At 31.7% G+C, this 22,715-nt stretch overlaps 1 protein-coding gene across 3 annotated transcripts in view; it reads right to left on the minus strand.

Moving 5' to 3' along the window:
- LOC118186842 (uncharacterized) overlaps positions 1-22,715 on the minus strand; it is a 37,016-nt gene that overhangs the window by 12,130 nt on the left and 2,171 nt on the right. The window contains exons 1-5 of one of the 3 annotated variants that reach the window (XM_085820066.1): positions 20,791-20,809; positions 14,725-16,619; positions 7,839-8,055; positions 3,860-4,117; positions 264-422 (exon numbers count right to left, since the gene is read on the minus strand). In XM_085820066.1, coding sequence (XP_085676192.1) covers positions 264-422; positions 3,860-4,117; positions 7,839-8,055; positions 14,725-16,581 — 2,491 coding nt within the window. In that variant the 5' untranslated portion in view covers positions 16,582-16,619; positions 20,791-20,809. Of the gene's footprint in view, positions 1-263; positions 423-3,859; positions 4,118-7,838; positions 8,056-14,724; positions 16,620-20,593; positions 20,746-20,790; positions 20,810-22,715 lie in introns of those variants that run through there. The other 2 variants (XM_035357004.2, XM_035357003.2) reach the window with 2 other exon arrangements.

A 22,715-nucleotide genomic window follows, 5' to 3' on the forward strand; every position in this document is an offset into this window, starting at 1 on the left:
CTGCTTGAATACCTCCGTTTCTCTTCATACTGGATGCGCTGTGAGAGCTGTGTGCGCGCAACCTGTCTGCAATAGTTAAGTTCAATGGTTACATTATTATTGCTTTCCCCGGCGTGAGCGACTTCGTGTTCTTTTTTTGAACACTTCATCAAACGTGACATGAAAAACGGCAAGAACTTGCTTAGTTATCATTTATGAATCAAGTACTAAAATGAGAGCTTATATTTTTGGAAATAAGAACTTAGAATCAAAAATAAACTTACTTTCTAAAATAACAGTTTCTGATTCTGTGTTGTCCAGTTCTGTAGAATATTGTACAAAAACCTCACCGTACTCAAGTGTCTTCGTTTCATCTAACACTCCTAACATATTCCTTCCGCTTTCAGGTGGAACTGCTATATTTGTTTTCGACTGCAGTTTACCTGCAGAGAAAACCAAATGTTGATAAAACAAAGAACTCATCATTGCGCATAACTCAATACTGTACATATTTTTCATCAGTCATAGCAAAGCAGTCAATATTTTTATCATCACCGAAATGATATTTTACTTTTAAATGCCGCGTTATGAAATAAAGGATTAAATTAGTGTTGTATTCTGTATGACACAGTTTTGCATCTTTGCGAACCGTCTCTAGCCAATTTTCAAGCCTAGCCCTAGAATGTTACTACAAATCGAGAGGCACATTTATATTTCTTCTCTAAAGAGGCAGCTGTATGTTTAGGGGAGAAATGCTTACCAGCTGAACTGAGTCTCTGCAATTCTACCATCAATTCCATTTCTGAATTCATGCTCCTAGGGATTGTCTTTCTAAAATTAGTCGAAGTACAGTGAGGCAAGTAACCGTCGCGGAAGATCAGTTTTTAAGCTGAGGAAGAATTACTCTAAAGTAAGAGGAACAATATGGACGAGTGATTAAATGAGAAAGATAAGTATCAACTTTGAGCGAAAGCTTTTTTTGCGAGAAATCAGTATCAGTCTGTCTTTGCAATTAATCAGCCTATGTTAATAATGCTTCTAAAGGCACATAGCATACACATAACACAGACTGCATAGTACAGCTTACTTACATGTATATTAGTTTAGGTCAAAGATCAATGACAAATGAGATGATGCAAAGTATAAATAAAAGAAGCTATGTTAGATGCTGTATTAGACACTCGACGAGCGTAAATAAAGAAAGTTTGAAGTAGAATGAGAAAACGGTGCACTAAACACAATATAAATGTGAATGCAGACATGACTATACGGATACAGGAAACATTATATTTAAAAGAAGATGTATTATACCACAGAAAAACATGGCACTGCGTACTGGTAATAGTAATTATAACATATACAGTATAAAATAAATTATGTAATTGAATTGGGGGATAAAGGACTATAATACGTATGAGAAGACTAATGAAAGTGACAAGATACTGTTTCAGGCGAAATACTGTCTAATCCTGAAGTCTATTGGAGTTCAAGAGTATTATTTTGTTCGATTTATACTTCTGAGTGCATAACAGTTGCAAGCATTTTTAGCTAATACGTGGCTATTTTCAAAAGATGGTTTGTGTAGATTCCGATTATTAAAAATTTCCGTCCAGAAATATGCTCCTTAAAGCATGTTTTGCTTTAAGCTTTAACATGTTTTGCTATGATCAGTATCCTCAACCTGAAGATTACAAATATATTATGGGACATCAATATTCAAGTTATATAAAAATTGTTTAAAATGAAAATTACAATCCACAGTTAAAATATGTAAAACATGTTTTATTATAACCTCCATTTACCAAAGTTTTCATGGGATTCTATTACTTCGTTAAATAGAGGTTAGACTGCATTTGCAATCCGTAATATGACAGCTAAATATTTTCACATTTCATATCAACAATATTGCTGACAAATTATAGTTTAAATTTCATTAGTATAAATGTCTCTTAAGAGTTTAAGCTTGCGGCAGGGAAACTTCCTTCAGGTTTTTCCAAATCTATTAATGGAAAATAAGTAATAGTTCAAAAATGAGAGTTAAGACTTTAAGTAAAAATCTAATAATTGCTTTTGCAATTAAAAACATATATTATTTGTGTTATGGGTTTTAAGTTAAAAGAAATTACATAAAAAAGTAATTCGAATCTGAGTTTTATCAATACTTTTAGAAAACAACGGTTTAGAGAATAATACTTGTTATTGAATAGTTCATAGTTCCCACTCCCTAACCACACATTTAAATTAAGGTTAACTCTTTGATGAATTTTTGTTGGTAATTTTTTTCAACTTCTACAAACGTGCTTTCCATGTTCATATGTCTTCATAACTACAGTAGGACCTCCAGTATGCAACACCTGCAACTGAGGAACACCTCTATTTGAGGAACATTTCTGTTGGCCCCTGCCCTTTGAATATGGACATTTACCTCTTATTAAGACGTATTCTGTTTAAAGGACACTGAAAATAAGTTTAAAAAATAAATCAGAGGAGAGGAAATAAAAAAAAATAGAAATACCCTTTGTTAGTAATCTTTTGAGGCTTCAAAGATAACTTTGTGCTCAGTGAAAGATTGTTTTATGACAAGGGAACAATAAAATGAAAAGTTAATCCCTCTCTTTTGAAAACTACTTTTCAGCAGGGAACTAAGAAACAATACTTTGGGAAAAAGCAAGTTGGGGTGCAATCAAAAGGATATTTCATATTCATAGAATTCAAAATGCAGTTTCATCAGTGTCTTTATACCGTTCTCATCAGGGAAACGAAAACAGTGTCAGTAAGTTATAAGGCATTCAGAGACAGAGACCAATGGGAAAGAAAAGTTGGTGAGATGACTGGACCAACTTCCAAGGCACAGAGATCTCACATTGAGGATAGAGGGAAAATTTCTATCATTCTTAGTTCTTACTAGAACTGGGAAGCAAAAGAAGTGTAGTTTTGTACTTGTGTATTCTTTTTAAATACGTTATCTAGCATGGATTATAAACGCACAAGATTAAAACAAAAAGACAAAAAGCTGATGTTATTAATATAATAGAAATTGAAAAACTTAATTTGAGAGCTTTAGGTCAGAAATGTGAAATAATCAAAAACCAAGTACTATTCCATTTCGTTGGTATGGACGACTGCTGGAACATTTTAATCGGAAATCATTGTAAAAGCAGACTTTCTAAATTTAGAAATGAAACCTTTCTGTATATCCAGAGCCGGATTAACCATAATACAATATAAGCACGTGCTTTTAGGGCATCAAAGAAAGGAGGCACCACTAAAAGATCCTTAAGTATTCAAGAAAGTGGGCACGAAAAATTTTGCCATTGCTGGTTCTACCATGGAATGCACAGTGCAGTTAAATCAAAACCCAGAGATAAAGGGAATTAACTAAAAACTGGCGTAAGCATATGCGAGGGCACCAAAATCTTTTAAGTGTTTAGAGCCTCTAAAGGTCTTAATCTGGTCTTGTGTATATCATCTTAAGTTAAATGGTTCACGACGTCTATACATTCATGTGTAATACAGACTAAAAAGCCGGGTACAAATGATGGTTATTCTCCTTTGGGCCAGGTTGTTTCGCATCAAGGGCAAAAGATTTGTTTATGTGATTTTGTAAGCATTTTAATAAATTGTAACAAGAAAATGTAATCAGCTTATGTATTTAATCCAATAAATATCTCGGACACCGTTTTTTTAACATCAACTGACTCCGAAATGCTAATAATTCATAAGAGATCCACAGAATGCACCTACTTCTACGTATTACAAATAATCATCATTTTCAGAAAATACTGAAGCATTTCCCTTCCTTCTTTTTGAAGGAAATTGTTTTTCAATTGCTAAACGCAGTACTAAACAAATAAATAAAAATAATAGAAATAAAACTTACCTATCGCAGTTTTATAAATAGATAGCAAAAGTGAGCGAAAAAATGGCTCTTCTGATATAGAAATGCCAGCTCGAAAAAGTTTATTGTAAGGATAGTCTAAAGATGTAAATCTTTTCAGTGTCTTATAAGCTTTTTTGTCATTGATCAAAGATTCAGTGAGGTCAAACATCATATCTTTTTGCAATTCTAAGAAAACCTGTGGTTTCACTCCAAGTTGCTCTAATATGGTGATAAAAGGCCGATTCAGAAACATAGCACCTGCGCATGAAAAATAATATAATATTTGGAATACTATTTTAAGAATTCTTTTAATACACATAATTAGGTAATAAAGAAAAATAATTTTCTTTTAAAAAACGCAGCATTAAACATGCATCTTAACCAGACTAAACATACATCAGAAACTAGGATAATAATTTTTTTAAGCTTCAGCACATAAAATCAAAGTTGTTAATTTAAATTAGAATAATTTTAAAGCATTAATAATTTTATAAATATTTATAATTTACACATTTATTGATATAAAAATGAAATAAAATATTTTCGAATTTTTTATTTCACATTTGAAGTTTATTTTGTAAAATAATGAAGCTTAATTATATTATATACATAGTAAATATTACATAGCAAATATAGTACAAATTATAAGAAGAGGAAATTACGCAAAATTGTAAAGATTGCAGTTTTGTTTTGACTGCAGTAAATATCTTTTGTTCTTTCCATTCAAACCACACTCAAAAAAGTTTGTAAAATTTATTTTGATTCATGTATCGCTTTTATGTTAAAAATCCTTCCTACACTTTTGCTGTTTCGTTTACGTTAGCAGAATATATAATATCTTGCAAGATCGCAGTTGTGATACGGTGCTTCTTGACTGAAGGAAAACTATTTATCGCAAACAGCTTTTGTCCCTTCGATAAATTCCAAAGATTTTCTTCAAGAAAAGGGCAAAACTGTGATTTGCCCATTAATGTACATTAATGTACGATAAGCTAGAATCTGCGCTTCTATTCAAATTCTCTTCATGAACTATGTTCATACTGGTTTGATGTTTAAGATTCATGAAAAATAATTCCAAGCTATCAACTAAAAAGAGCTACCGGTTTCTCAAGTGCTCAAGAACTGGAAAAGGCTATTTCTACAATTGTGAAATTGGTTCAAAAATATGCGTTTGATGAAGAAATAAAATTACTGAAATCTGGTAAAAGTTTGAAATCAGATAGTAAAACTTCGTCTTTGAAGCACTTTTTTGATGACGAAAATATCTTACGAGTCAGCGGAAGACTAAGAAACGCTAAGCATCCTAAAAATCAAAAGCATCAAATTATACTGCTGAGAAAAAGTCATGTTACAGACTTGATCATCAAACAATTTTATGAAGTAATCTACACAGTGGAGTTTAATTAATAATTTTCTCCATCAATAAAAAAATTTGGATATTAATGTCCGAGGAAGAAGAAAGAAAGAAAAAATATTTGGAAATTCATGTTTTAGGAATCGTGCAGACTTGGCTAGTTAATTTGTAAGGATTATGTTAATTCTAGTTAATTTGTAAGGATTATGTTAATTTTATTAACTGTTAAATTTTAAGTTAAAACTCCTTTCCTGTCAAATTCTTAACTTCAACTTACTACTTCCGGCCAGAACGTAGTTTTGGAATCACGTCTGAATACATAATGCAGAAGAACGGTATTTAACCGCAAAGTTCTACTTGCTGATTTAGAGAGAATCAGAGTTTCTGATCAGCGCGCGTTCGCCTTTTGGGCTACTCTCTCTCAAAAGCTGTTATTACACTCGGCGTACTCAGGCCCTTGATAGCTTCGCAGTCATTTAGAGTTAAGGGGCCAACTCGGTTAGAATCTTGATAGCTTCGGCTGTATCTCTTTTTAGTTTAAATTAGTTTTAGTTTGCTTCTTAGACTCTTAAGTTCAAGCCCAAGTGTCGGTGTACACTCCAAGACGGAGTTCTGTTAAATCTTATTTGAATAATAAAGGGTTATTTACCCTTTCATCTTGTTGTTTCTTGTCACACGAACTCAAGCGATTATTCGCTTAACAGTTCTTAAGATTCTTCACGTTCAACAATAACTTAGCATTTACAAAGTGAGGAACTCTATAAATTGTTTTAGTAATCGAGCAGACTTGGCTAGTCAGATCGTGCTGATCTTCCCGTGACTCTCGTAATGAAGGAACATAATTTTAAAAGTTAGAAATGATTTTTCACATTCATTTCAAATACGAATGAGAAAAAAAAAGAGATGTAAAACCAACCAAAAGTTACGTTTGTTTGTTTATTTGTTTGTGATTTGAGTTCTGAATCATTCCTAGCAGCGTAAGAAGATCTGCTTCTAGGAGGTACGAATTTTTCTGAGCTGATTACAAAAATGATCTTTCAGAAGAAAGCATTATTTGGAATTTAAGTCTGCCTTGAGCCCCTCATTGTAAGGGCCTTTTGGAGTCTAGCATGGAGCAAATGAAAGCTCATCTTAAAAGAAAGTTTGGTAATCTACACAGTGGAGTTTCATTAATAATTTCCTCCATCAATAAAAAATTTTGGTTATTAATGTCTGAGGAAGAAGAAAGAAAGAAAAATATTTGCAAATGCATGTTTTAGAGATTTCTGTCACAGGTTTTAACTTAAGAAGAGTTCATTACTTTAATAACTGATGTAGGGTCGTGTTTAAATTCAAGACCTAGTGTAGGTCTCTTTAATGATCCTAAACTCTTGATATACTGCAGATATGAATGCTGAGACTACTTCTTGTATTGAAGTTGACTTATGGATGCTTATGGATAACTTATGGATGCTGTAATAACAGCGAGAATAATAAATTATTTAAAGGAATTATGTCGAATTTCTGATGTTAACATATTTTGTTATCCTGATTCACAAATTGTCCCTCATTGAATAGCTGGTTCTGCCAATGAATGAAATGACTTGGTTCTTACGCCTGGCCATTTCATTCTAAGAGCTGCTTTAAACTCCATACCTAATCATGATTCGGTAAATTTTGTTATCGAGAGGTGGAGGTTAATAGAAGTTCTTTTCTGAAGTCTATGGCAGCGGAGTCATTAGATTATCTCTCGCAATCACAACAAAGACCAAAGTGTATAAAAGCTAAACCGAACTTAGAAAAGTGAATGATTTAGTGTTAATTAAAGATGAAATCTGCCACTCCTGAAATGGAAGCTTGGCAGAATTACTGAAACCTATCCAAGTGCAGATGGAAAGGTTCTGGTCATTAAGTTTAAAACTTCTACTATGAATAAAACGTCCTATTACAAAAACCGTCTCCATTCTTTGTATATCAAGGCAATTGGACTTTAATACTTATATATATTCTTAAATTTATTAGAATTATAGCATTTTTAAAACTTAAATTTTTATTTTATCATTGTTCATAGTTATAATCCAATATTTATTTTTGGTGTGCAAAGTTTTGTACAAACTACTGTCCATCGCGGCGGAGGATGTTTGGTATTCAATAATTATAAAAGAATGTTCTGGCATCACTGCGTGAGTCCTTCTCAAGCGTGAATTGATAGTCAGATGGTGATGAAAGTAAAGTAATAAATAGTTATTTGCCAAGTTATCATCCTGAATATAAGTTTCTCTTACTATAGAAATGCTTAGTGTGTTTCGATGTCTATGTATGTCATGCAATGGCATGACAATGCTGTGGCTGAATTATTAACTATAAATATTTATGTATATGAAGAAGTGCGTTTCTCAACATGAAGATGTTTTATTTAGATAGGAAGTGAAATTAATAATCAAGATCTAATCCATATTGCGAATTACCGGAAATTTAGTACTTAATTAGGAACAAACCCATTTATAAATTTAAAATTCATATCGATTTATTATATTTCATTTCCTGTTGAGGTAATGATAGTACCTTTCAAAAGAGTTAACATGATTCTGAAAAATCATCTTAGTATATTAGAGTAGTAAGTATAAATACAAAATATTAACATACGTGGCGCACTTTGCTTTATGATTTCTAAATGGCTTGAGCTTTCACATTTGAATTTTTCCATACTAGGTCGTATTCTCAGTTGCCGACCTGGTAAAGAAGGTGTCTCGGTTATCATTCCTTTGCAGCCTTTGAAGCGTATTTGAAATGCTGAAGCCTGATAGAGAGATTCTAAGTTTTCCCGTCTCTGAGATGGTTTTTCTTGGAAAACCTTCCTCACCTTGAAACGAAAAGGAAAATTAATTAATAAAATTAATAAAAAGTTAATAAATAGAGCTGATATAAAAATGCGCTGAACAATTAGAAAATAAGTGACATTTATAAAGGCTTCATGAATATACTCTGAGTGACCAAATTACTGGAGACATTTCCTAACGACGCGTTAATCCACCTTTAGTTTTGATAATAACCTATATTCTTCTAGGCATACATTAAAAAAGGTGCTGATATTTTTTCTGGGGAATGTTATGTCAAACTGGCATAATGAAAGCTCTAAATTTATTCATATTGGATAGTGGAGTTTCTAAGCTTTGAAGTTCTCTTGCGACATATTTCATATCAATCGTGTACGGTAGTAATGGGTATTCTCATGCTCAAAATAAGTATCTGCGTCAGAGAAAATTGCAGCCATAAACGAGTTCACATGATCGGGAATGATACTGAGGTACGTTATGGTGCTAAGAGCCGTTTTCAGACATAGAAAGGTATCCAACGAACTCCAAGGAAAATATTCTCCTGTCTGTAACTCCATTGCAACCAGTCTGAAGATCTGCCATCAAGAAAGTGTTGTCTAAGTATGTTAGATGTTTTCATCATATTCTGACACTGTCACCTGATGGAGCAGAAAAGATTTTCATTGGAACAATAAATGTTTTTAATAATCAAGTTTCTTTACCCTTGGGCCCATAGCAGTCGTGATTTCTTGTTCACCAAAAACAAGAATGGCATCCGTAACGGTCTACTGCGGCTAAAATTCTTCCGTTTCAAAGACCGCTTTTTACTCGTTCAGATATGCTTTGTGATTCGTATGAATTGTAATTGTACTGAGATGCAGTTTGTCGTTTCGTTTGTCGAACTTCTGCTGCTGCTGACCTATTCTTGTTAGCCGCCTTTTATCTGTTTCGTTCACGGGCATTTTCAGACCAGAATGGTTTATATTAACTGAATCTTTCTGCTCAACTGCCATTCTGTAAACACCCGAGATACTGCTGGTTGAAAATAGCCTAGAACATCAGCTGTTTCAGAAATATTGGAACCTAGTCTTCTTACATCTACGATCATGCGTCATTCAAAGTCATTCTTTGTCTTTTCCACTTTCATGCTACCGTAGTGATAACTATTTTTGTCTCAAGATGAGTGAATGTTATATGGCACTACATCATTGTGCGTCACTCACAGAGGAGTCCATAATAAAAAAAATGGGTATTTCTAATATTTTGGCCACTTCGTGTTAATGTTAACTGGATGCTTAAATAAATAGCTTTTAATAAGAAATCATTCACGGAAAACAAGTTGCAATTAGTAATAACATCATTCGGTTTGTTTTTCGGGGGGGGGGTGACCCGTATCTCTTTTCGTCACCAACACGCATGCGCATACGCACACATACACACAACAGTACTTTTCTCACAAAACAACAGATGTCCAGACGCGCTCCTTTAGTAGTTTGATAAACATCAAATTTGTACTTAAACTCTCTCCAACTGTTCTGCAACTTCAGTGTGATCATTCTCGAATATCATCCAAAAATTGCACAAAAATTTTGGACGTAACCTCTATAACACTTTTGTACTTCTAGCATTTGTTTCCCTTTATACACTGCTTATACCTTGCCAAAACATCTCTGACATATAAAATCTACTTTGGATCAAACACTGTGTGTTTTATGTGAGTATCAGACAAAAGCAGATATCTTAAGAAACTGCATTTGATGTGAATATTACTCTTAAGTAGATGTCTTTCATTTCATTGATATGATCTAACTGGATGTGTTTCAAAATTTCTTGATTTTATCGGGAAATATATATGAAAGGTGATGATAAACAAGAGAACCAATGGCCTGCCATGGTTTTCACAAAAATTGTAATTCTGTCTAGAGTAACTACCTACAGTTCCAGATGATTTTTTTTTCCGAAGTTGGTGGCCTTATAGAGGTAAGATTCAGAGTTTATTTATGTTCTCAGAAATACTGAAACGTTTCAGAAGTAATGGTGTTAGGAAGACAATGACCGTGATACGGTTTACTGTATTTAAAATACGAAAATTCACGCGTACAATAATAAATAATTATCTTTGAGAAATATTTGAAAATTAGACAAGGAAAGTAAATCAAAGTGATCCTGCCATAATAAATAAATAAATTTTTAAACTGATGGTTGGTATAAAATAATAATTAATTATTTAAAAGCATTTCTATCTCAAAAAGAACACAGCAAGAAAACAAACTATTTCTTTGTTCGTATATCATTAATTCTCTGAACTTTGGAACGACAGGTATAATGTTTCATGTTTAGGTAAATGAGAGCACATATTGTAGACCTAACATTTGTGATTTATTTTTATTTGTTTCGGAAATATAATACACTAAAAGACATCGTTAATAGGCCACAAGACCATAGAATTGTGATATAGACAGCTGATTAACGGGCTGCCAAAAGCGACTTCTTAGTTTGCTCACGTATGCTTTATAATGCCTTTATTTGTGTAGGAACTATTTTTATTTCACTTCCCTCTCCAAATTTAAAATTCGGAATTACTACATCGATATACTTTGATCCGAATACTTTCAAATATCACAAGAATGTTTTCTTAAACTTTAAATAAATATAACACTAAAAAATATATCACTAAATAAATATAACACTAATAAATGTAACACTAAAAGTTAATTCAGCTTATCAAAATTAGGAAAAAGACGAGCATTTCCTGAAGGGTTAAAAAGATATTCCTTATAGCAATTTTGGTATGCTAGATAAATATTTGTTTAAATATGTTAAAAGATTAGGGGACCAGCTTAGGCCCTCTAGTCTATTAACGGCACGCCACTTAGCGCAGAACAGTGGTCTGCAACTCAGATTGCATGCGGGCCAAATGCAGGATCCAAAAGCAGCTGCCAGTTTCATTTTTTTTAATGCAAAACCTTTTTTAAAGAAAACACATATTTTTTCCTTAAATCTTTTATTTACTAAATATTTATCAAAATATACATAAACAATAATAATATTGATGCAAAGGAAAAATTATGATTTATATTTATTTTCTGGCCGAGATCTAAAGCTCTGAAAGATTTCTGTCGGTTATACTTTATAATTTAAACGTATTGACTGGTAAATGTTAAATTTTCACACTTACCTTTGTTTCAAGCAATTCTAATTTGTTTTATTAACACTAAATAAATTATTTCTGACTTAAAATTAAAATAAACAGAAAATAAACAGAAAATAAACAAATTACGAACAATTTCCAAGTAGAATAAAGCTTGAGAATAAATAATGAAAAACTAGTCTCAGTCTCTTATTTTCCCATTTTTAGTCCAAAAGGGCAATTTGCCCGAGAAGGACTTTTAATTTCGTTTTGGCATGTTGCGTTGATTCACTTTAAATGTCCGTTGAATTTTCAAATTATTGCCAACAATATTATCACCTGTGTCATATTTAAAGAAATTAAATAATGAAGAATCTGTATAAATGTATGTATGTTTCTCTCATTGTGATACAACAACGGTACCTAGAGCCATCAAATTATTAATCAATCCTCCACCGAATATGGGCATCTGGAAACCCTAATTTGTAATTTTTTTTATTATTGATTTCGTATTTTGTAACATTTTAACGAGTTTTTGATTAACAAACTCAACGATTTCAAAGCGAGCAATGGCAGCACTGCATGGGAAAAAAATTATCTCTAGTGCGCGAAACTGTGTATCGGAAATAAATACGAAGAACATGATATTTAATAAATAAAGGTAACACACAAAACGTTGAGAAAACGCTTCTTTGGGCGTAATTGTAAAATCTGAAAGTTTTCAGACTTCCCCCCTTTTTTATTACTTTTACGCATGCAGAAAAAGTATATTCAGTTACATTTAAATAATTAGAAACTTCTTAAAAAAAACGGAATCTTGTGTCAGATGGTTTATATAATAACTTCCTATGTAATAGTTTGCTAAATAATACTAAGAGTTCTTCTATGTTCATATATCTATGACTATGAAAAATATGTATGTATGTTTAAAAGATTACCCAACATATAATAATCGTATATTATTATATGTTGGGTAATCTTTTAAATCGTGCGTATATTTTACCGTTCAAAATGTATTAATTAAATCATAATAAAAGAGTAGATGCGACAAAGTAATACTGGGGATGACGTGTGCAGTTAACACAAAATCTCGGCTACGTAAATCATATCAATATTCAAAGCAGAAATAGCACGCTATGAATAACAGAAGAATATAAGCATCATTAGATAGAAAATTTTGATAAAGTTTTAACCTTAGAGGAAAATTACTAGAAACTATTTTCATCAAGAGTTTTAAATTCTCATCGGCTAATATGGTTCTTTTCTTATTAATTTTCAACTAGGAAAAAAGCATTGGGTACTTTTCCGTTTCGCCGGCGCAAATCTCGCCAAGACAACATACAGTATACACATAAAATATGTTAGTTCTGAGAATTTTTTATTTTGAAGGCATAAACATTTAATATCGTTTAAAATTTTGTAAAAAGCCAATAAATAAAGATCATATATTTGTAAAAAGACATTAATTTAAGAATTTACTATGCTTTCATGGTTCAACATTCTGATTCGCCGGTTCATATCACGTGACCCTAAGTGATCTCATCTCGCGTAAACTACGCTACAAAAACCTAATTCCCTTAGTAATTACCTACATTAATTTCAAATTAAATCTTAATTTGGAATGCAAGAATTATTTCAAGTCGTACGAATAGCTTACTCAGAAATTATGTAAAACCGTAGTGCTTTACTTCGCTAATGCATTCTCATTATAGAATTGATGAATTTAACCCTTAACTTTGCCTTTTCTATAATTTCGCCTTCGGGTGAGCGGTGTGGTTGTATCCTAACTGACTTAATTACCGCGAATGGCCCTTATAGCATAAAATTGAACTATCTGATAAAAATTCTATGTAATTGTATGCCAGTATTGAAAGAAACAATCAGTCTGATAAGGAATGGCTGCGATTTGTTTTGAAAATGATGCGTAAAAGGTTACCAGCGAGGATATTCCGTTTGGCATCAGTTGTACCATTATTGGCGACTTTATCGTCTGCGCCGGCAAAACGGAAAAGTACCAACCATTGTTCACATTTAAATGTACTCCTAAATAAAACAATTATTTTTACTGAAAAAATTCGTAACTGAATGTATTTATCTTTTCACAAGTACGAAAAAAGTCATCAAATCTGTACCTTGAAATCTTTGAATAAGATTTATATCACAATGTAAATTAATTAGTTCTGTTTGCAGATTTTCTGGGATGTTATTCACGTTTGTTTTTAATGATAATGAAAATATGCACTTCCATATCCTCCAGTTCATTAAAATCTTAAAATATTTCTTCAAATTCTTGTCATAATAATGCTAATTAATTGGCTTCAAATTCTTGTCATAATAATGCTAATTAATTGGCTTCAAATTCTTGTCATAATAATGCTAATTAATTGGCTTCAAATTCTTGTCATACTAATGCTAATTAATGGACAACGTCTCCGTAGGCCGTGTGAAATTGATTCCTGGACAGCATGCAGCCCGCCAGACTGAGACAGCTGCCTTAGAGAACTATACAAAGATTCTCAATCTCAGTGACAATTTTTGTTATTTCTGTTTATTCTTTTGCTTACATGCCTTTTTGCAATGACTATTTTGCAGTTACAAGTGAATAATTTGAGTATTTAATATTGTTTTAAATACAAAACTGTTTGTTTAAATGTGTAAGCAATAGTATTATTTAATTATGGCAAATCCCGCTAGGACTATCTGCATAAGAAGAAAGATGCCTTATAAGAGAAACTAATCCTATTCATATCATACATGAAGAACTGATACACGTCATGATGATATCATACATGAAGAATACATTACCCAGCCTTCAACCAGTCCATTCAACCTTCAAGCGTAGAATACAAGGCGAATTACACTAATTACGGGGTTCTAGTCATTTGACGGCTAGGTGGTAAGAAGTTAGATTGTGAAGCATTAAACTTCTGAAAGTAGCTTCAGTTTCGGTATCTTTCACGTTAAGAACAGCCAAATGACGTTTCGGGTTGAAAATTCAAGCCAGAGTTCTTGTAGTTGTAATATTATTTGAAACTGGGGAGTAAGTTAGGCTTAAACTGATGCGTGGCTCATCTACACTTCAAGTGGTGTATAGTAATTACTGTGTAAGTTATTGTGCAATTCAAATAAAATAAATTTTGTATAAAATAAAACAAAGTTAAACTTCAACAAAGAGTTTCAACATAATTTTTGCAATTAAAATAAAAATTACTGCTGCGTAAATAACATTCAAATTTATGAATGTAAATTCTGATGATGAGGTGAGACAAGTGAGATTAGTTATAACATGAATGTAAAAAAACACTATTGCAGATCAGATTAAAAAAAACGAGGGGAAAGAAAACACAATTCCTTCAAAACCTAAATCTTTCCTAATGTCTGACGTAATATGTCCTTAGAAAAAATAAAAGAAATCTTTCTTCTGTAAAGCATATGTGTACGTACTGAAAACTTTTCGCTAGCTGAGCATTTTGAGTTGAAACATTTCGCTAGTAGATTTAAATTAAAAAAATATAGGAGAACCAAATAAAGTAACCATTTAACCAAATAAAGTAATGAAAAATATAAAAAGAGACATTCATCTTACCTCCATCGCCAGTTCTTTAGAAATCATTCCAACTCCATCTGAGAAAATATACTTTCCATCACCAGATTTTATATCTTTTATATAAACTATATCATGTGCACCTAATTCCTTGGGTACAACTTTGGTAGAACTTGAAAAGCATTGACCCATCCGAGCCATATACTTTGCTACACTTTTTATGTGACTAAAATCACCCATCCATTTTCTGATTGATTCTGCAGTATTTCCTTTTTCATCCTTGGCATACATCCAAACACTATGTTCTTTCAGTTGGCTGTTTGATGATGCCAACAATTCATAATGCCTGGGTCCAATCCATATCCCTTCTTTCAAAGTTTTTCCCATTACATCATCCATAAATTTTTTCGCTTCTGAATGATTACGCACGGCAGGTGTAAATGACGAACTATTATCCTCTTGAATTAAAACTTTTAACATGTTGTCTGCTTCATATTTTCGAATTACTCGATTATTAAAATGCTCGTAAGGTTGCAAGAACATAATCCTGGATGGGGTAATAATCATACGTCTAACTAAACACATTTCTTCTGGTAACTCCAATTCATTTGATTCTTCCCACAAATAATATTCGAAAAGTTCAGCTAAAGCATCACAGAATGTGAAAATGTCGCGTCTATCAATCATTTCACTAATATGATACAGACTGTTCACTAACGCTTCCGCATTACAGTTAAAATATGCGTTCAGCCTCCTTTTTACGAGATCTAGTTGAAACAGATCACTTTCTGTTTCATTCTGTTTCAGGTTAAGTTGATCTCTGATTTCAAACGATTTTCTAATAATAGCTTCCCATGCAAACTGGCAACTAAATGCAGTATTTGAATCTGCATTTTTCTTTGAATCACTTCTTAAACTTCCAAAAGGTAGGTTTTGAATGTTAGGATATTTGATTTTCGGGACAACCGTCCTTATGTGACTATAATAAAAGTGAGTATTTGATGAGCAGCGCTGAATTAAACGTTCAATGACATCATTTACTATAAATTTTTCGGGGAAAACAATTTTAAATACTAAACATCCACCAATTTCAGATAAATGGCAAACAGAATTCTTAAATTCACAGCCGAATGTAAGAGTCCGTTCCCAGTATTTTTCCTGGTATTCTTGATCAGTTACTAAAAATACTGCTTTTTCTCCACTACACATCTCATTTTCTATGCATCTCTTTTGTTTATCATCTTCTTTCTTTTTTTCTCGATAAATTACAGGTATATGTTGCAAATTGAAGAAAATCTGCATGTTTTCTTCATTTGACGTATCAACAAGAACTTTAACGATAGCCTTGTAATCCACGACAAATCTGAATTTATTACAGTTTTCATGATTGCAGTAAATATATACGATAAACTGTTTCAGATCATGCAAAAACGTACTTATTATTTCACCATCATTTATTTCAGGTGCAAATTGATATTGCTGCACAAACTGCTGCATATTAGGAAACGTACCAAAAGCTATTTCTTTACTTCTAACATCACAATGAAACTGCTTGAAATTTTTTTCCAAACCTGAGCAATTAATCAGTCTTAACCATGATTTAGATAACACGTTGTCACGTTCATTACACCATTCTTCAAAAACTTTTGTACAATAATCTCCGGATTGAAAGTGATCTTCATCGTCTAAAATCTTAATATGTACTTCCATTTCATATAATTTTGCCTGATAAATTGGGTCAGTGTCTATGTTTCTTGGCTTTAAAATATTAGTTTCGGAGTTAAAGTTTTTCATGCGATGAAATATTTCAAAAAATTCTTCTGTTTTTTTTCTCACGTGATCTTCGTTTGTGATGTTTGCTCTGAATACAATAGCAAATTTTAGCGTATTTTCTGCCATATCTTAGCAAATTAGTTATATAAACTCCCAGAGTACACCTGAAAATATAAAATATAGAATAGAATATAAAATATAGAACATCTGAACATATTTTTAAAAAATAAGTGCATTTTCCTTCCCAAAATGTTCACAATTTTGTGTGGAACGTAAATAACGAATTCCATTTAATATAAAACACCTAGCAAAATACTGAAGCAGGTGCTATGCTTAAAATTGTGGCTCAAATCACAAAAAGTTTTTAAAAAAAATTAATGCATAGGATATTATTTATGTTATAATAATCTCATATCTTGCACGATTAGCAGGTTCTCCAAATCAGTGACTTTTTAACCGTGTCTACCTTTTCCGCGATTCCTATTTCCTGTAAATCATCAATCTTCGTTACCCCCCATTCCCAAAGGGGTTACATAGTGGAGTTTCGAGGGGACCTTGGCCTCTCCCGAAATGTAGGAAAGCAAAAAATTTTTAGATTTGAAACGACTAATTTTTAAAAGAAGTAATTGAAAAATATTTACGATCTCAGATCTTTGCATGAATGAAGCTAATACTGTATTTAAAAGGAAAGAGAGAGATGTTCAAACTAGGCGATGATTTTTGGCAATGGAACTGAAAGATTGTTTCCCAAAGTAAAAAACAATATTCTTCCAAAATTCTGCATAAAGGTTGAGTTATAACAAAATCTTTCAGAATAAAAATTCGTTCTATAATGAAGTTCGTTCTTCTAAAACAACTTCTGCTTTGGTTTTAATTGCGCCTTTGAAGCTTTTAATTCTTTCAGTTATGCAAATGCAATAAACTACATTTTCCTTATTTTTATTCTGAATTCGTTACTGATAACCTTTATAAAGGGCTAAAGGTTTTTTTCCCCTTCTAGTTCCAATAACGTCTAAAACATCCGCATTGATTAACATAAGATGTGAAAATGACAGCTAATATTGTAGCAGAGTTACAAATGGAATGACATGAAAAATTTCGAAAGGAGCCTAAACTAAAATACGTCTTCAGTGAAAAAGCCTGTCTTCATTCTTTGAAAAGCCTGTCTTCAGTCTAATGAAGACTAGCTTATTCACAGAGAAACTGCCCAGTTCTTAATGTCTCATCGTGACATCTCCTGAGGAGTTGTGAGTGGGAGACTGTACTCTCCGTTTTTACAGGAATTGATTTTGAAAAACGCGGAAAGAGGAATCGCGGAAAAGGCACTAATTTGTTTTAATGCATGGACTCGCTGAGCACTGACGAGCATAACAACGAGCATGTTTCCCAGGTTAATCTGCATAGATCAATCGACTTCCCAATAATAAATTTTTTTAGTGTACAGTCTATAAAATATTTGACTTTGTTGTCGTCGGCACTCTATTTCTGCTGGTTTTACTCATCGGTGGAATGCATTCACCCCATCTTTAGGAAAACATTTTGTGGTCAAGTGTTTGTGTCACACATGTCAGGACATTTTGATGTTGTGTATGCTCTGTTTCGAGAAAATAAAGCATACTCTGGATTCTCTATCAGCTGATGATGAAGAACTATATTATACAAGCCAAGAGGCAGAGGGATTTGAGCTAAAAAATGGATAATTTGGAAACAATATTTCCCACAATTCTTTGGAATTAGATACTCGAAAGAATGAAGAAAACAAACAAGTCCTGTCATCAAAGGATGTGATCATCTGTACTGCCATGAATCTTTTTGAGTGTTTGAAAAGCCTGTCTCCAGGACACTAGACATAAATTTAATGATTAGGAATTCAAAGCCAAGAGTATGTGTCCAGATACAGATTTACAGTGATGGGGGAAAAAGAAACGAAAATGACAACGAAGAGTGTGTCTTAGTAGATATGGGGGATCAAAGTGGTATTTCTCAATAAAACTGAATAGTTCAAGGGAGAAATTTTCCTCTCTATTTTGGAAACTAATTTTTGAACTAATAAAATGTATAGACGTTTATTCACAGTTTTGAAATATATTTCCCTTCTGCCCTGAATTGAAAACCGTTCTTTCTGGTGATTCTTAAAGACAAAAATAAACAGATGACTAAAGTACATCACAAAGACTTAAACTATGAGGATCTTTTAAATAATTGTGAGCATCTCCAACACCATATTGCCTATATGAACATTGTGAGACTCTTCCTGTACTCCATTGAAAAATAATTTTGTAGAATTTGAGATATGTTTTCTTGAATGCAGAGATTGCATTCAGAGTGTTTATGCGTATGATGGTGACCAACTGTACAGAAGAATGCTTATTGATAAATCTGATAAAAAATATGCTGCGTAGAACAATGAAGTAATACGGAAATAAAAAAAGTTTTGCTGTCATAATTATGAATTTAGAAGATGTAGAATTAATTCCACATAGTATTAAATCTACACAACAAACTGTGGTTTACGTAATAAAGCTTAAATTCTTATTAAATAATATTTTCGTCTATGTTCGTTAAAAAAATGAACATAACAGATCAGATTTTAAACGTCCGATTTCATTATTTACATGCAAAAGGTTAGGTTATTAGACTTTTAGAATATAACAAGGCGCAAGAGGATCATCCGTCTAAGGGACGGTATGCCTTCGCGAAGAACTTTCTAAGGCTCTTATTCATCTTATACATAGACACAACCACAAGAAACACCCACGCATGTTCGCCTGAGTTTTAAGATGGCGTGAACTACCAGTATTGAGGGATCTTAACAACTCAGCCATTAGCAGGGCTTTTTTTATGAGAAAGAGTAAAAAGAATACGTAATTCAAAGTTTAAAATAGATAAGCGTTTTTGAATATATTGACCATTTACTGCATTAACCTCCAGAATGAGGTGCACCAATATTTTAAGCTACATATGTTGTTTTCATATTTATTGCTTTTATCACTATAAATAAATTCACTTTAATCGTTACGAGTCTCATCATTTTCTTAACAATTATTATATAAATTTGCTTCATTATCAAAATTATCGTTAAAATTTCTTTAAGCTCATAACAACCAAAATTAAAACCATCCTTTCTTAAGTATGACATTTTTAAAACTATCAGAATTTGTGTTTAACTTAAACAGCTGAGTACTGAAATATAAAATGCTACTATAACTCAAATTTTTATATTTTTTAATGATACTAATTTCATAATAATAAAAAGACGTTACAGAAATTTTTCTTTTGATTTAGTTTTTGTTTTTAGTGATAGTTAAAGTAAGAATAAATGTTTGCTTTCTATTAATAAATGTTATAACGTAAAATTTATTTTTCTACGCATGACATAATTTTAACTTCCTTAAATGTTGCCAGCTTAAGTGCTAATTTGAATACTCAGTTTAAGTTAGGCTTTTAAAAAGAACAAGATTTATTTTTAATTGACTATATAAACCAAATCAATTGCATTAATTAATTAAATTTTCCTTTCATTTCTTTATTTTAGTTCAAATGCGCAATAATTTATTAATATTAAATGTACATTGGGCAAATAAAAATATTTAAAGGTAAAATATATAAATTACAGCCTTTAGCGTTGAAAGTATTCTCTGTGCTTTTTCTCAAGATAGCAAATTAATATTATTCAGTCATGTCCGAAAATAAAAATATTTAATTTAAATCCAAAATAAATCAGAAATATTTTATAAAAAACACAACTTTATTTAATCTAGTTAATTATAAAAACATAAATAATTTTACTGTTAATTTAATATTTTAAAAAGAAAGCATTTTGTTCAACTTCCAAACATAATACGTTAGACAGATAAATTAGAATGTACTAATGTAATATACATTAATTCTATTCTCTGAAAAAGAAAGCAGAAATTTCAATACATGCTTAAGTATCATTACTTAGAATCTTAAGAGTATTAAAGAATTTTACAACAAATTTTAAAGAATTATTTAGAATGGTCAAAGAAATATTACAGACTAATATCTGTCAAGATTTTCATTACTATATTTAAAAATTTTAAAGTTAAGTTTTTAAGAACTGTAATTATCCCCATTGCTCAAAATAATAGCTATTAAACAAAAAATTCAAACATACCTAATGTATAATTTACTGAGTCATTTATGTGCTTAATATAAATCACAAAACATTAACTTCACCTGGATTTGTAACACATCTAATACAGTCGCAAGCGCTTAAAAATGATCATTTGAAAAAGTAAACCTAAAAAGGTAAACGTAAAGTAAAATTATCAGATATTATGATGCATTGTTAACCAATCACGATTATTTTACCTTCTAGGACCTGAAACTTCTCTCATTTGATTGACACATTTTCTGCCAATCATGACACTCTACCTCCCGCGATTTGATAACTTTTCGTTCTTGAATGACGAATTTAAGAAATTCAAGTTAACCGAAACTGAAATAAAATATTATCAAAACCTTTCAGAAATAACTTTTGAAACTAAAAACAAGATATCAGAATACTGTCAAACTATCTTTAAGAAACCTGTATTGCATCACATAAAAATTAAATTTATAAAAGCAAAAATTAATTGATTTTATAAAATATTAATCCTTATTCTTAACCGATAACGCAAAACTGTTATTAGTAAAGCTACTGAAAAATTCTTCACTTTGTTAAAAGATTCTATCTTTAAATATTAAATACCTGATATTCATTGAATCAACTTCAGCACTAACGGATATAATGGGAAAATTACAGCATTATATTTAAATCAAGTATCCTATAATTATGCTTACATATAGTCAGCTGATTTTCATTTGATATTACTATAAACGATATTTGTGATTAGTAATGAATTTTATATTGGAAGAGAAACATCCCAATGTAAAATTTAAAATTAAGCCAGAAAAAGACTGCTTAGTTCTATTTCAACTTCTTTTTAACAATTTCCATAATATTTCTACATGTCTATAATAGCAATTTAAAAAGAATAATCGAAAGTTTGCACATGATACTTGTTTCTAAAACAATTATATAACAAAATGAGTAAACTTGGTTGAGATTTACGGGTATAATCAATGCAAACGAAACCAAGTTCATGGAGAAACGCGAATATGGATGATCGTTAAATCAGCACACTGGCATTTTAAGCAACTACATTTCTAGGTAAAGAGCAATGGTTAAAACTTAAAAAAATTGTCCATTATTTTCTCACTGTATTTGCATCTATATTTAAAAACTGAAATTATATTCCTTTGTATATTATATTAAACAATGAAATATATAAGAGCATATAAACATAAATCTAAAACTTAATTATTTTACCTCTTTGAAATTTTATATAAAATCACAGTATTCAAATTATTCTTCTCTTGATTCAATACATAAAATTTTATTAATACATTCGAATTAATTTTGTTAAAGTAAGATGAGCAGTTGATGGTACATGGAAAACTAACTTCATTTAATAGAAAAACTTTCTACAGGATAAATTTATAACTAATGTTAACATACCCTGATAAAATATTTTTTTAACATTAAGTTTATAGACTTACTTTGGAAGCATAAACTAGCCCTAACAGACGTTAAGCGAATTATCGCTGTGTCTGAAATCAACTACAAAGCTTAAAATAAACCTTTTTATTCAAACACAAACTTTGAACCAAAACATCCTTTTTATGTTAACAGAAACGATCACCACTTGTGGCGTTGTAACTAAAATAATAGTCAAATTTAAACTAAAGTGTACGCTAATATTCAAAGACTACACAATTAAATTTGAATCAAAGTTTATAAGGTATTTCTCCCGCCTTCCTAGCATGCCCTCGGGGTGTAGTGGTCAGCACACTGAGCCGGTATTTCAGAGGTCCGTGGTTCAATTCCAGGCGAAGGCGTTGCTAATTTTTCATCTCTCCGGCTTCCAAAAAAAATTCTAATGTCTCTACAGTGGCGCCCGAACTGAAAAATGGTGTTGGATGATGATTCTTCTCACCCAGGATTTGGCGATTGAGTCCCCTAAAAAACCCCAGTCGCCCTTTAAAAGGGGAGTACATAAGGTATTCCTCCCTTTTTCCTAGCGTGCCTTCGTGGTGTAGTGGTCAGCATACTGAGCTGGTATTCGAGAGGTCCGTGGTTCAATTCCCGGCGAAGGCGTAGCTAATTTTTCAATTCTCCTGCTTCCAAAAAGTACCTAAAGTCTCTACATTGGCGCTCGAACTAAAAGGGTTGTGGAAGATGACTCTCCACACTC

Source organism: Stegodyphus dumicola, chromosome 7 (assembly GCF_044657685.1).
Source record: "Stegodyphus dumicola isolate Sdum_Otavi_A_Nest chromosome 7, ASM4465768v1".
NCBI classification, from domain to species: domain Eukaryota; kingdom Metazoa; phylum Arthropoda; class Arachnida; order Araneae; family Eresidae; genus Stegodyphus; species Stegodyphus dumicola.